The 15,982-nt window shown below is 48.1% G+C and overlaps 1 protein-coding gene across 1 annotated transcript in view; it reads left to right on the forward strand.

The window, feature by feature from the left end:
- Positions 1-15,982, forward strand: part of LOC106585809 (adhesion G-protein coupled receptor V1) — a 236,869-nt gene that overhangs the window by 113,064 nt on the left and 107,823 nt on the right. The window contains exons 71-81 of the mRNA XM_014172457.3: positions 1,504-1,647; positions 2,414-2,585; positions 3,690-3,831; positions 4,000-4,847; positions 5,382-5,502; positions 5,701-5,872; positions 8,036-8,278; positions 12,368-12,775; positions 13,916-14,100; positions 14,297-14,546; positions 15,045-15,184. Coding sequence (XP_014027932.3) covers positions 1,504-1,647; positions 2,414-2,585; positions 3,690-3,831; positions 4,000-4,847; positions 5,382-5,502; positions 5,701-5,872; positions 8,036-8,278; positions 12,368-12,775; positions 13,916-14,100; positions 14,297-14,546; positions 15,045-15,184 — 2,825 coding nt within the window. The remainder of the gene's footprint in view (positions 1-1,503; positions 1,648-2,413; positions 2,586-3,689; positions 3,832-3,999; positions 4,848-5,381; positions 5,503-5,700; positions 5,873-8,035; positions 8,279-12,367; positions 12,776-13,915; positions 14,101-14,296; positions 14,547-15,044; positions 15,185-15,982) is intronic.

A 15,982-nucleotide genomic window follows, 5' to 3' on the forward strand; every position in this document is an offset into this window, starting at 1 on the left:
CCTGGTTACCAGGCTGAATGTCTCTCTCTCTCTCTCTCTCAGTCTTCTAGTGCTGTGTCACTGACCCTGCCTCTGTAGTCCTGGTTACCAGGCTGAATGTCTCTCTCTCTCTCTCTATCTTCTAGTGCTGTGTCACTGACCCTGCCTCTGTAGTCCTGGTTACCAGGCTGAATGTCTCTCTCTCTCTCTATCTTCTAGTGCTGTGTCACTGACCCTACCTCTGTAGTCCTGGTTACCAGGCTGAATGTCTCTCTCTCTCTCTATCTTCTAGTGCTGTGTCACTGACCCTGCCTCTGTAGTCCTGGTTACCAGGCTGAATGTCTCTCTCTCTATCTTCTAGTGCTGTGTCACTGACCCTGCCTCTGTAGTCCTGGTTACCAGGCTGAATGTCTCTCTCTCTATCTTCTAGTGCTGTGTCACTGACCCTACCTCTGTAGTCCTGGTTACCAGGCTGAATGTCTCTCTCTCTCTCTCAGTCTTCTAGTGCTGTGTCACTGACCCTGCCTCTGTAGTCCTGGTTACCAGGCTGAATGTCTCTCTCTCTCTCTCTCTCTATCTTCTAGTGCTGTGTCACTGACCCTGCCTCTGTAGTCCTGGTTACCAGGCTGAATGTCTCTCTCTCTATCTTCTAGTGCTGTGTCACTGACCCTACCTCTGTAGTCCTGGTTACCAGGCTGAATGTCTCTCTCTCTCTCTCTCTATCTTCTAGTGCTGTGTCACTGACCCTACCTCTGTAGTCCTGGTTACCAGGCTGAATGTCTCTCTCTCTCTCTATCTTCTAGTGCTGTGTCACTGACCCTGCCTCTGTAGTCCTGGTTACCAGGCTGAATGTCTCTCTCTCTCTCTATCTTCTAGTGCTGTGTCACTGACCCTGCCTCTGTAGTCCTGGTTACCAGGCTGAATGTCTCTCTCTCTCTCTATCTTCTAGTGCTGTGTCACTGACCCTACCTCTGTAGTCCTGGTTACCAGGCTGAATGTCTCTCTCTCTCTCTATCTTCTAGTGCTGTGTCACTGACTCTGCCTCTGTAGTCCTGGTTACCAGGCTGAATGTCTCTCTCTCTATCTTCTAGTGCTGTGTCACTGACCCTACCTCTGTAGTCCTGGTTACCAGGCTGAATGTCTCTCTCTCTCTCTATCTTCTAGTGCTGTGTCACTGACCCTGCCTCTGTAGTCCTGGTTACCAGGCTGAATGTCTCTCTCTCTCTCTATCTTCTAGTGCTGTGTCACTGACCCTACCTCTGTAGTCCTGGTTACCAGGCTGAATGTCTCTCTCTCTCTCTCTCTCAGTCTTCTAGTGCTGTGTCACTGACCCTGCCTCTGTAGTCCTGGTTACCAGGCTGAATGTCTCTCTCTCTCTCTATCTTCTAGTGCTGTGTCACTGACCCTACCTCTGTAGTCCTGGTTACCAGGCTGAATGTCTCTCTCTCTATCTTCTAGTGCTGTGTCACTGACCCTACCTCTGTAGTCCTGGTTACCAGGCTGAAAGTTTTCTCTCTCTTCTAGGTGTTTCTCTCAGTGGGTGTGAACTTTACTTTGGAGCTTACAGACGTGAGCCTCCTGGGACCTCTCTTCAGCTCCCCACCTCGTCTCCTACTGGAGGCCAGGGTCGCCATAGTGACCGTCCCAGAGGAAGCAGCCAGCGCTGAGGTATCAGTCAATAACTTTATGGAGTAAGGTGAAGTTGCACCTAAATGCTGATCTTGTTTCAGTTTTGCATTTGACCCACTAATGGTTATGGCTAGGATTAGGGTATGGGAAGCTGATCCCAGATCTGTACATATAGGGAAACTTGACTCTGGAGCTTATGTAGATGAAAGTACTACATGTGTGGCTCCTCTGTTAGCCACTAGGAGGCGTAGTTACACCCATTTTGAAACCCAGCTCCATCTCAACTCCCACTGCATTGGAAAGACGGATGGGAGGATGCTCTGTATGTAACTGAATTACTGCTCTGTGGTTGGTAGCACCTCTCTGTGAACACACAACCTCTCTCAGTCATGACCTTAGAAGAAGTGCATGTTACATGAGCCTTTCAAAGTCAGTTGACCAGCTTGGTGCTGACCACGAAATAGACTTAGCATTTTGACCTAGCTAGCTACCGCTACCACCTCTTCTGCTAACAGACAGTATTATAAAAGCATTACAGCGGTACACAGGGCTGTGGACACTCATAATGGCATCACCTCATTCTACAGAGGCACCGTTACCGTGGAAATGGTCTCCAACACTCATCTTGTCCTTTTGATCCGAATGCACCGTCTTTAGTCAGCCGTTCTTCAACACAACAGTCTAAAACTAAGTGGTTTTGCTTCGTCTCGCAGGTTGTTAGATCTGTACTGGGCTTTAATGGAACAGTTGTATTACATCCTTCCCTATTCCTCCTCCTCTGTGTGGTGTGTGTGTGTGTGTGTAGGTGGGCTTTGTCTCGTTGGCGTTGCAGGTCTCCAGTGTGGAGACGGGTGTGTGTGAGGCGCTGGTGTACAGGACGGGGTTGTTTGGGGAGGTGAGGGTGGAGTGGAGCGCAGGGTACCCTCCCGGACAGGCTCCGTTAGGATTCAGGCCTGGAGTCATCACCCCCAGCTCAGGTAAGGACCTCAGAGGGAAACTGACCACTGTGAGCTCAGAGGGAAACTGACCACTGTGAGCTTTAGAAGAGATTTGGTGTGGATCTAAAATGTCCAGGTCTTTCCCTATTGGTTAATTTACTCTCTCTCTCTCTCTCTAACCGAAGGAGGGCATGTGAACAGGCTGAGGTCTCATTTTCTCTAAGTAAACCCACCAGATAATCTACCTATACCTCTTCCAGTCTCATTTAATTATCTCCCTTTCCAAACACCACCACCAACAAACACCCTAGAAAATGCGCACGCAGATAGGAGGAATTGATGTGAGCTGAGGGTGTTTGTCTGAGGGTGTTTGTCTGAGGGTGTTTGTCTGAGGGTGATTGTCTGAGGGTGATTGTCTGAGGGTGTTTGTCTGAGGGTGTTTGTCTGAGGGTGTTTGTCTGAGGGTGATTGTCTGAGGGTGATTGTCTGAGGGTGTTTGTCTGAGGGTGTTTGTCTGAGGGTGTTTGTCTGAGGGTGTTTGTCTGAGGGTGTGGTCTGAGGGTGTTTGTCTGAGGGTGTGGTCTGAGGGTGTGGTCTGAGGGTGTTTGTCTGAGGGTGTTTGTCTGAGGGTGTGGTCTGAGGGTGTTTGTCTGAAGGTGTTTGTCTGAGGGTGTTTGTCTGAGGGTGATTGTCTGAGGGTGATTGTCTGAGGGTGTTTGTCTAAGGGTGTTTGTCTGAGGGTGTTTGTCTGAGGGTGTTTGTCTGAGGGTGTTTGTCTGAGGGTGTGGTCTGAGGGTGTGGTCTGAGGGTGTTTGTCTGAGGGTGTTTGTCTGAGGGTGTTTGTCTGAGGGTGTGGTCTGAGGGTGTTTGTCTGAGGGTGTTTGTCTGAGGGTGTGGTCTGAGGGTGTGGTCTGAGGGTGTTTGTCTAAGGGTGTGGTCTGAGGGTGTTTGTCTGAGGTTGTTTGTCTGAGGGTGTTTGTCTGAGGGTGTGGTCTGAGGGTGTTTGTCTAAGGGTGTGGTCTGAGGGTGTTTGTCTGAGGTTGTTTGTCTGAGGGTGTTTGTCTGAGGGTGTTTGTCTGAGGTTGTTTGTCTGAGGGTGTTTGTCTGAGGGTGTGGTCTGAGGGTGTTTGTCCTCCTCCTCAGGCTCGGTGACAATGGCCCATGGAGAGAGGAGCAAGGCTGTGTCCCTCCAGGCGCTCTCTAATGTGTCTGAGCCAGCGGCCTTCGCCCTCCACCTCACTGCAGCCGGCTCCAGCTCCCCTGCTCCTGGGGTAGCTAGACTCCGGTACAGTAACCAGACTCACTTGCCAAGCATATAGCGCTTCTGTGTACTGTAGACATAGGGCCGGGAACAAGACAGCCCTCTGACTGAAGATGGCATTCTGTATGTAACAGTAATGTTACAAAAGTTTAACAGCCATGGTGGGATTTTACTCTCTGTTTCCCTCTCCAGGTCAGGGTTCACGGTGGCAGAGGTTGAGCCTCTGGGGCTGTACCAGTTCGCCCCGGACTCCCGCCAGCTGGTCATCGAGGAGAACGTGCAGACCATCACCCTCTACGTCCAGCGGCTCTATGGTTTTCGTAGCAACCGTACCCGCCTGTCTTACCAGACGGTGTCGGGCAGTGCCCTGGCCGGACAGGACTTCGCTGGAGTGCGGAACGGAGAGCTGTTCTTTGACTCACCTCGCCAGACCTCCGCCATGCTCCGACTGTCCGTTCTGGACGACGCGCTCTTGGAGCCAGACGAAAACTTCTTTGTCAACCTGACAGACGTCCAGGTACTGAGCGGTGGTGGTGACCCCCAATCAGGTGACCCCCGGCCCCATCTCATCCCACAATACAGCGTGTCCACCGTTACCATCCTGGCCAGCGACGTCACGGTGGGGGTGCTGAGCATTGGGCCGGGACTGGTTGAGACAACAGAGGACAGGGAGGAAGGGAGCCAGCAGGAGAAGAGAGTGCTCCTCAGGGTCCATAGGTCTAGCAGTCTGGCTGGGCCAGTGAGGGTCAAGGTGCAGGCTTATGGAGGTGGGAGTGTTGGGGGTCCATCTCTTCCCTTTGCTCCAGAACCCAACAAGACCCTGGCCCTGGTGGGGCAAGACTTCAAGTTGGAGTCCACCCTGGTGTCACTGCAGGAGGGGCAGAGTGAGGCCGAGGTCAGCCTCATCATCCTGGACGACTCTGAGCCCGAGGGACAAGAAGTGTTCTTCATCTACCTCAGCGACCCAGAGGGTGGTGCGCAGATCGCAGATGGGCCCAACCAGCAGGGCTTCAGCTCCTTTGCCAAAATCATCATCCTAGGTAAATACTGAAACGCTCATATTTGCCTCGGGCTCCTATGTCATATGCTACTCAGTCTACCCATTGGTCAGCCAATTGAAGGTAATGTCATGCTCTAGTTTCTCTAGAACATTGTGTTCTCTGTCTAGGTCATTGTTTTCCAATACAATCCCTAAATTCGGTCACTGGGCATCTGATTGCAGATCCAGTGATGTGAAATCTATTCCTCTGTTCAGTTGAAGATAACTGATGATATAATCAAAGGCGCAGTTACAACAGGATTGGGAAGCTTGATGCGCTGGTTTGTTGAATGCTCTGTGTACATACAATGAATAGCATACATATGGAAAAAGTAATATCAATATCTCTCTCCTTCTTGCTCTCTCTCTCTCTCTCGGTCTCTCTGTCTTTCCCCCTCACTCTCTTTCCCTCTCTCTCTCTCTCTCTCTCTCTCTCTCTCTCTCTCGGTCTCTCTGTCTTTCCCCCCTCACTCTCTTTCCCTCTCTTTCTCTCTCTTTCTCTCTCTTCCCACTCCCTCCCTCCACTTTCTCTCAGGGAGTGATTTCCATAACGGGATAGTGGGTTTCAGTGTGAGTTCTCTGCTGGGCCAGGTTCTGGACGAGGACTCAGAAGTAAACAGAACAGCCCTACTTTACTTGCAGAGACAACAGAACAGGTAGATCATTTCCTCCATATCGACCATGTTCCCATATGACTGTCAGCAAACCAAAGAGAAGCAACAGTAACCGTCACATTAGTAACAGCAACATTAGTGGTAATGATATAAGCATCTGAAAGCTGTAATGATCACTCCCAGCCACTCGGGGCGCTGCGTGTGTGTTTGATGTGTGACCGGTCTGCTTCCCCCACGCAGGGCCTTTGAGGACGTTGAGGTGAAGTGGCGGGCCACGTTCAGCAGGGCGGGGCCATCCCTGGTCAACAACGGAGTGAACCTGACACGGGAGCTGTGGCAGACCTCAGGCAAAGTGCTTTGCAGGAGAGGACAGGTCCTCTGTGTCTTCAGCATGGAGGTCCGACAGGACCAGGTGAGTCCCAGGTAATACTAGAGGTTCAATCTCTAGTATCTCTCCCTGGGTTAGAGGAGGGTTTGGCAAGGTTAGGCTGTCATTGTAAAATAAGAATTTGTTCTTAACTGACTTGCCTGGTTAAATAAAATAAAATATAGGTCAGGGTGGTACCAGAATAGACACATGTCACAGTACTTTAAAACTGTCAGCAAATCCTCTCTGTTTGGAACACTGACTTGAAGGAACAAGCAGGATGTCCTAATACTGCAGCTCTGTCCCTGGATGTCCTAATACTGCAGCTCTCTCCCTGGATGTCCTAATACTGCAGTCTTCTCCCTGGATGTCCTAATACTGCAGCTCTGTCCCTGGATGTCCTAATACTGCAGCTCTGTCCCTGGATGTCCTAATACTGTGGCTCTGTCCCTGGATGTCCTAACACTGCAGCTCTCTCCCCGGATGTCCTAATACTGCAGCTCTGTCCCTGGATGTCCTAATTCTGTGGCTCTGTCCCTGGATGTCCTAATACTGCAGCTCTCTCCCTGGCAGGCCACACATCCCTTTTGTTTCTCCACGTATCTTTCTGCTGTGGTGTCGGAGGCTCTGGCTGTGTGTTAATGTGGACGTTAGTGAAGAGATTGGGCTGTGAGTGGCATCGAGGTCAATGTAGGGTCACAGGAGCAGGGCAGGAAGGTCCTGTGGCGTAATCACACTCTCCTCTCCTCTCCTCTCCTCTCCTCTCCTCTCCTCTCCTCTCCTCTCCTCTCCTCTCCTCTCCTCTCCTCTCCTCTCCTCTCCTCTCCCTGGTCAGCAAGTAGCCTAGTTGTTAGAGCGTTGGGCCAGTATCTGAAAGGTCGCTGGTTTGAATACCCAAGTTGACAATGACTTACCCTGTAAAACAACACATTTCACTGCACCTATCTGGTGTATGTGACAATAAAACCTATCTTTTATTTTTTGGGTGGTCTGACCAGGCAGTTCACCCAGCCCACATCCTGTCCTGCTATGTGTCTGTGTGTGAGGGCTATTTTAGGGCAAACCTCCTCCTATTGAGTGTTGTCTGTCTGCTGTGCTTCCTCCCCTCCTACTTCCCTGCTGTTATGACACAGTCCTCAGACCTGGAGAGGAGAGACATGAGTCCCAGATTGTTGGAGACTGCAGGACTGGTCCACCATTATGTGACATGGGGCTCAATTCTAGAACTCATTTTATAAACATTGCTTGTACTGTACTGTAATCTTAGTTTTATGGCTGGGGAAACCCATAATCCCATGTTCAACAGTACAGTAGTTTTATGGCTGGGGAAACCCATAATCCCATGTTCAACAGTACAGTAGTTTTATGGCTGGGGAAACCCATAATCCCATGTTCAACAGTACAGTAGTTTTATGGCTGGGGAAACCCATAATCCCATGTTCAACAGAACAGTAGTTTTATGGCTGGGGAAACCCATAATCCCATGTTCAACAGTACAGTAGTTTTATGGCTGGGGAAACCCATAATCCCATGTTCAACAGTAGTGTAATTTTATGGCTGGGGAAACCCATAATCCCATGTTCATGTCACGTCCTGACCAGCAGAGGGCGTATTGCTTAGTCTAGGTCAGGATGTGGCAGGGGGTTTGTGTTTGTTAAATGTTGGGTTGATGATTGGGACTTCCAATTGAAGGCAGGTGTGTATAGTTGCCTTTGATTGGAAGTCCTATATAGGTGTGTGTGTGTTTGTCTTTGGGGTTGTGGGGAATTGTTCTGTGTGTAGCCTTGGGCCTTACCAGACTGTTTTTGTCGATCGTAATTATGTTTGTTATTTTGGGTGTTCATTTTGATAGTTAATAAAAGTCAAGATGAGCCTGCACATACCTGCTAAATTTTGGTCCTCCTCTTCTCTCCAGTATGACATTTTTAAGGATGAGTACGACTTATTTTATGACAGTTCAACAGTACAGTAGTTTTATGGCTGGGGAAACCCATAATCCCATGTTCAACAGTACAGTAGTTCTATGGCTGGGGAAACCCATAATCCCATGTTCAACAGTACAGTAGTTTTATGGCTGGGGAAGCCCATAATCCCATGTTCACATTCTATTTTTATTTTATTTTTTTCTTCCTTTTCTCCTCTGTTATGTATTTCCTTATATAACCAGTTAGACGTTCCTTAACTCCCTCTGTCTGTGTGTTGCCATAGGAACCCGAGTATCAGGCCTGGTTCCTGGTTGAGATCTACCAGGTGGGTGTTGGCGCTGCCATCAATGAAAGTTCCCGCTTTGCCAACATCACCCTGCTGGAGAGCGATGACCCACTGGGGCTGGTCTACTTTGCGGTGGGGTCCAGACTGCCTGTAGCCCACCTCAAGACCATCCACCTCAGTCTGCAGGTGTACAGAGAGGCCAGCACGACCTCCAACATCACCGTACTCTACCGCATGCTGGTGAGAAGCACACACACACACACACACACACACACACACACACACACACACACACACACACACACACACACACACACACACACACACACACACACACAGTGAACGCACACACACACATACACTGTACACACACTCGTTACATACAGTGTTCATGGAATAGCCACACAAATAGTGTCATACATTCTTACACCTTACATTGTCTCCCTTTGTAAACACTCACATCCTTCTGGTTGAAAATTACAAGTCCCATCTTATTCAGGTTGTTGTATTGTCTAACTCACTAGATCAGATTTCCATTCCTCTCCCTAACCTAATTATACTGACCGGATTTATTTCACCTGTCTAACAGTGTGTTGGTCATGGGACATCTAAGTCAAACTCTACTGCAATGCCAGCAAGAGACAATAACACCCAAAAAGACTCCCAGTTTCAGCCCCAGCCTCACCTCAGTTCCAGCCCCAGCCTCAGTCCCAGCCCCAGCCTCAGTCCCAGCCTCAACTCAGTTCCAGCCCCCAGCCTCAGTCCCAGACTCAGTCCCAGCCTTAGCCTCAGTCCCAGCCTTAGCCTCAGTCCCAGCCTCACCTCAGTCCCAGCCTCACCTCAGTCCCAGCCTCACCTCAGTCCCAGCCTCACCTCAGTCCCAGCCTCACCTCAGCCCCAGCCTCAGTCCCAGGCTCAGTCCCAGCCTCAGCCCCAGCCCCCAGTCTCAGCCCCAGCCTCAGTCCCAGCCCCAGCCTCAGTCCCAGGGTTTCTGTCGATCTATTGTGTAGGGTGTCTACTGAAAACACGCTTTTGTGATGAAATTCAATTTCCTTATGTTATAAAATAAATGTTACCAAAACAAATATGATTATTCATGTTTTGGATTAAAAAAGTTGGATTTCGTATCCTAATACATCCAATAATAAGCACTGAGCTCTGTTGACATAGCAGAGCAGGTTCCTCGTAACAACTTTCGAGGATTTGATATTTTGAGGTCGTCGTCTTTAAAGTTGTTAGCGCGCGTCACAAAAAGCTAAATTAGCATGACGCGAGGTAAACTAAATGTACAAGGCTTTGAAAATAAATTAATAAAAACTTTAGTTTTCGCTCAGTGCTCCATTGACATTTCAGAGATACTCTTGTTTTTGTGAGAAATCTTCAAAATATTATTGGAATTTTGAATTAATATGAAAACACATACTAAAATATGAAAATAACACATGTCATGTCTCAATATCAATATCTGTCTTCCCTCTATTGTTGAATTTGAGAAGAGGGATGAAGAGTTCTATGGGAAGGTGACCCTGTTAGGTTGCCAGTATCTTTAATTCTTGGACAGAATCCAGCCTAGCTGACGCCATTCAATTTTCCAGGTTATTTGCCACTTTTTTCCCTCTGGCCTCCATTTATTTAGTCACCCTAATTCTGGCTATCCCACAAGGGTAAGAACTCAAATAACTGTTGAACAGATTATGGTAGAGACATGAGGTTTGTACCAATTTGCTTTTATTATAGGATTATCTACACTTGGGCCACATGGGACCCAACTGGCGCAGTGGTCTACAGTGTGTTGGTCATGGGACATCTAAGTCAAACTCTACTGCAATGCCAGCAAGAGACAATAACACCCAAAAAGGCACCCAGCCCCAGTCTCAGCTCCAGCCCCAGCCTTAGCCCCAGCCTCAGTCCCAGCCTCAGCCCCAGCCTCAGCCCCAGCCCCAGCCTCAGTCCCAGCCCCAGCCTCAGTCCCAGCCTCAGTTCCAGCCCCAGTCCCAGCCTCAGTCCCAGCCCCAGCCTTAGCCCCAGCTGAGTGCTAGAGGCGTCACTATAGACAACCTGGTTCAAATCCAGACAGTATCACAACAGGCCATGATTGGGAGTCCCATAGGGCTGTCCACAATTGGCCCAGCGTCGTCTGAGTTTGGCCGGTGTAGGCGGTCATTGTCACTAAGAATTTGTTCTTAACTGACTTGCCTAGTTAAAGAAAGGTTAAATAAAATAAAAACACAGTTAACATATTGCTTTACCCATTGGTCACATGATACTTTTTTGATTGGCCACCCTACACTGTGTTCTCCTGTCCCCCCTCTCTCTTCCTCCCCTTACTTTCTTTCCACCTGGTCTCCTCCTCCCTCTCTCCCAGGTGTGGTGATGAGTGCTTTGTGTTTGACCCACTGCATAGCTCTCTGTCTGGGGGCTGATATTGACTTCCCAGCCTTTTGATGTTGCAGCTCAAAAGGGAAACCGTCTAGTACACCTACTAGCACTCCAGTCTCCACATCCTGTTACATATAACCAGGTTAACTACTGTCTCCACATCCTGTTACATATAACTAGGTTAACTACTGTCTCCACATCCTGTTACATATAACCAGGTTAACTACTGTCTCCACATCCTGTTACATATAACTAGGTTAACTACTGTCTCCACATCCTGTTACATATAACTAGGTTAACTACTGTCTCCACATCCTGTTACATATAACCAGGTTAACTACTGTCTCCACATCCTGTTACATATAACCAGGTTAACTACTGTCTCCACATCCTGTTACATATGACCAGGTTAACTACTGTCTCCACATCCTGTTACATATGACCAGGTTAACTACTGTCTCCACATCCTGTTACATATGACCAGGTTTACTCCAGTCTCCACATCCTGTTACATATGACCAGGTTTACTCCAGTCTCCACATCCTGTTACATATGACCAGGTTATCTCCAGTCTCCACATCCTGTTACATATGACCAGGTTATCTCCAGTCTCCACATCCTGTTACATATGACCAGGTTAACTACTGTCTCCACATCCTGTTACATATGACCAGGTTAACTACTGTCTCCACATCCTGTTACATATGACCAGGTTAACTACTGTCTCCACATCCTGTTACATATGACCAGGTTAACTACTGTCTCCACATCCTGTTACATATGACCAGGTTAACTACTGTCTCCACATCCTGTTACATATGACCAGGTTAACTACTGTCTCAACATCCTGTTACATATGACCAGGTTAACTCCAGTCATCTTATCCTGTTACATATGACCAGGTTAACTACTGTCTCAACATCCTGTTACATATGACCAGGTTAACTCCAGTCATCTTATCCTGTTACATATGACCAGGTTAACTCCAGTCATCTTATCCTGTTACATATGACCAGGTTAACTACTGTCTCAACATCCTGTTACATATGACCAGGTTAACTACTGTCTCCACATCCTGTTACATATGACCAGGTTAACTACTGTCTCCACATCCTGTTACATATGACCAGGTTATCTCCAGTCTCCACATCCTGTTACATATGACTAGGTTAACTCCAGTCATCTTATCCTGTTACATATGACCAGGTTAACTCCAGTCTCCACATCCTGTTACATATGACCAGGTTAACTCCAGTCATCCTGTTACATATGACCAGGTTATCTCCAGTCTCCACATCCTGTTACTTCTCACCAGGTTACCTCCAGTCTCCACATCCTGTTACATATGACCAGGTTATCTCCTGTCATCTTTCACACAGTACTGATGTTCTAAGAATACATATCAATGGCTCAAAGGACGCAAAGTCCCTCCACATTCATTTGTCCTTTTCCCTTCTGTTTCTCCATGGCTCTCCAAACAATCTCCTCTTATCTTTTGAAATGCACATTCAAAGCTGTAATGACCAGCGACATACTGCATTTTCGCAGGTCCCCCCTACCCCATTCCTAACACCCAGTTTTATCGCTAATCTCATGCTATTCTGTAAATCTTACAATGAGGCTGAGAGAATTTAGCATTTTTAAAGCTCATTTCCTACTATTCTACACATTTTGCCATGAGGTTGAGATAAAGTGTTGCAGTTTTACAGCCAATTTCTTGTTTCTTCAACAACAACAAAAACATGTTCTTATGCTGTTTGGGAAGGGGGAGGAGGGTGCAGTGGTATTTGCAGGGGCTGCGGGGGTGGTTGGTACGCCAGTGGTAATGACACAACACCTACCCCCGATCCATTTATCCATCCATCTCTCTTTCTCTGTCTTCTTTCCCAACTCCCTCCATCTTTCTATCCTACTGTGACCTCACACTCCTGTTTCGTTGTCATCCAATAGGAAGTCCCTCGGGCTGAGGCAGTAGGCCCCACCCTGATCTGGCCTGCAGTGGCCGGGATGGACTTTCTGAAAGAAGAGGGCCAGCTGACCTTTGACCTGGGCCAAAGGAGCATAGGGCTGAACATCACCCTCACCCCAGACCAGGCCTCCTCCAACCCCCCACCGAAGCGCTTTCACGTGGAGCTGTATGGGGCCAGTGGAGGGGCCAGGGTGCACCCTGAGTACGGCCTGGCCAACGTGACCCTGGTGTCGGGCACAGAGGCCCAGGCTGTGTGGGCCCTGTTGGACCAGCTCCAGCAGCCTCTGGACACTACCATACTGGACAGGGTGCTCCAGGCTCTGCTCAGCAAGTTCACGGCACAGCTCACACCAGAACAACTGACTGCTGTGCTGGATGCACTGGGGAAGGTGAGAGGGAATGGGAGCGGGGGGGAGAAGGAGGAGCTAGTATTTCTGCAAATTGTTTTGTTTGCTATTAAAAGTTCAGTTTTTTTGTTGTGTGTGTCTAGTGTGTGTTGCATATGTGTGTGTTGCATATGTGTGTGCCTGTGTGTGAGTTTTGTCCCAGTACAAAACGATGACCGATCTACAGATGAGTTTTTAAAAGGTCTCTGTTGTCACTTAGTGTCTGACTAAAGCAGCACAATCCATCAGCCTGAAGCCAAGTCTGCTCTGTAATAGATAGGTTAGCTGATAATGTCACGAAAACGATGCACACGCTTCAGTGGGGCAGACGTCCGTGATTCTGGATGGCCAGATAGCTACCAACAATGACAAGAAAGTGCCACGTAGGTGACTCGTTTCAGCTAGTTTTATCGTGTTCTTCGCACCGTGTCTAGTTTTGAGGTGTTTGACTGATTTCATGTCAATGCTAATATGGCAAAAATGTTCTAGCTAATAACCAACAACTGTAACAATGTATTTAAGAGTCAACAAGCGCTCATTGTGCAAATGTATTTATGTTTTCAATAAACATTGGATATGAAATATAGTTTACATGTTGTCAACAATCTAAGCCAAAACGTTCTGTTTAGCCCCATAGTTGCGCACGGGTCGGTTTTGTTGCTAAACAACCAACCCGTCTATACAATGTGAGAGAGCAGATTGGGGCTAATGTCACCACCACACTAGGAATGAACTAACATGATCCTGAGAGATCAGAGAGATGGGAGGTTCAAAGAGACATCACTCTTAAGAGCTTCCACACACACTTACTGAGAGGCAAACCTAGCCTGTCTGTGTTTGCATTGTACTGTGTGTGTGTTACATAACCCACAGGGTACTGTGCGTGTGTTACAGAACCCACAGGGTACTGTGCGTGTGTTACAGAACCCACAGGGTACTGTGCGTGTGTTACAGAACCCACAGGGTACTGTGCGTGTGTTACAGAACCCACAGGGTACTGTGCGTGTGTTACAGAACCCACAGGGTACTGTGCATGTGTGAATTTAATAGGTGGCTCTCAGATTATTGGATATATTTGTCTTAGTCATAATTACCTCCAATTCTGCACAAACACAAACTGAGATTCTCTCTCTGCTTGGCCAGGTGCTTACGGAGGCAGAGCGCACCCCTATTGCGGACAGCAGCCGTGGCTTGACCTATGACCTACTGTGTGCCATGGCCAACCCCAGCCGAGTCGACACAGGGGGCCTGAGCCAACTGGCAGAGGTGGCCGAGCGCTTCGCCTTCTCCCTGCTCACACACAGCCAGTGTGGAGCACAGGCTCAAAGGTGAGTCCTGCCCCATGGGGGATTGTTGGTAAAAAAAACTCAAGAGTATTGCTGTCTATTATTTCTGCCGCTGACTATGTTATTATAGTAGATGTCTTATTTGAGGGGCAAAATATAGAATGGATCAACATTTCCCACTGTTAAAAAGAAGACTAGATGAGTTACATAAGAGTGTGATTTGTTGGTATTTTTAAAGGGGGAGGACCATTCTGGACACTTGTGCCTACATTTCCATCTCTTCCTACCACTGGTACCCTACCCAGATCAACGGGCACACGTTCACAGGCAAGAACTCAGACACCTTTCAGTTGCCAGAGAACCTCCTGGAGGTGCCAGCCTTGCCCACTGGCACCATCTCCCCCTCAGCCTGCCGCCGGGTGCAGCTCACAGAGTACAGCACCGAACACTGGTTCCTCACCGACAAAACCACCGCGCTCAACGGAAAGGCAAGCAGACCCACATACACTCAAAGCCACACCATGACAACTATTATCACTTACAGACTGATGGGTAACTATACTGGAAATGGGTGCCCTCTGCAATTCTTCCCCAAGTCATTATTGTAAAAAGTATTTTTTTTTCTCTCATTCAGTCCATTTATCTGGTAAAATAAAGGTAAATAAATATCAAGTTACAGGAGAATACCTGTGGTATTACAGTTGAAAATGTATTCCTAAATGGAACCTTAGTGCTTGGTGTTAACAGCAGGGGGCAGTGTTGTTCCACCGAAGCTCTGTGTCAGGTCTCTGCCACTAGGTCTTTACAGCTATAAAGACCTATAGTGTTTGTCCGTAGCAACCGTAGACACAGATCTAGGATCAGTTTACCCCTCCCCAATCCTTAGTTGAACAATAATAGGAAAAGCACAAAGTTGACCTCAGATCTGTGTTTCGGGCCAGCTCCATCTCACTCTGTACTGTAATGGTATTTCTCTGGTTGTGTAGGTGTTCTCTGCCAGCCTGCAGGGCCGAGGGTCACGACCCCTGACTGAGGGTAACGAGGTGGTGTACCGTATCCACACCCCCGGGTTGAGGGTCAAACCTGGCCAGTCTCTGTGCCTTCTGTGGAGCCAGGCTGTTGAGAGGTACGACCCCCCTCCTATACCCAGTTACTTTACTTCACATAGTACTATGTAGCTCTAGCACAACAAACAGAGCATTCTTAATCACACATTCTATGTTTTTTATTAATTCCCCAAAACGTATATTTCTCAACATTTCTGTTGCTATCCTGAACTTGAACCCATGTAATAATGTGGTGTGTGAGCGAAATGACTGTAGGACACAATCACCTAGGTGAGTTAAAGGGTCCTCCCCCTTCTTCTCAAGTCTGCTCTGTAGGTGTGAACCTCACACTTCAGGTCAGCCTCTAGCAGAGAGGTCAGAGTTCAGGGATCAGGTTCTGTCCAGCCATGACCTCTTTCTTTGGATATAGATGATCTCTGGTCTGACCTAGACTGCTCTGTGATGTCTGTGAGGGTTCAGTTTGTTCTGCTCCAGTTTGTTCTGCTCCAGTTTGTTCTGCTCCAAGTTCCCAAACATTCCCGCCCCTCAGAAGTGTGTTAGAAAGAACATTACGGAGGAGGTCCAGAGTGGGACTCTTGGCTGAACAGCCTGTAACAGGAAGCAGATTTCTTCGGTTTGGTTTGGCCCGTGGAGCAGCGGTCTCAACAATCCATCTCCCAGATAACCAAGCAGACGACAGCGTTGATAACGTCATCCTGAGGGGGAACAGAGAGGCCTGTTCAACTTCCTCCTTGTCTCACTGCACTGATGGCAGGTCTATTAAAGTTTGTCATGGACTTTGCGGTCATGACTAGGACAATCAGTCTTGTCTGTCAGGCACAAAGTAAATGAACTTCATTTTCATAAGGAAAAAAAAA

This window comes from Salmo salar, chromosome 24 (assembly GCF_965601325.2).
Source record: "Salmo salar chromosome 24, fSalSal1, whole genome shotgun sequence".
Lineage (NCBI taxonomy): Eukaryota > Metazoa > Chordata > Actinopteri > Salmoniformes > Salmonidae > Salmo > Salmo salar.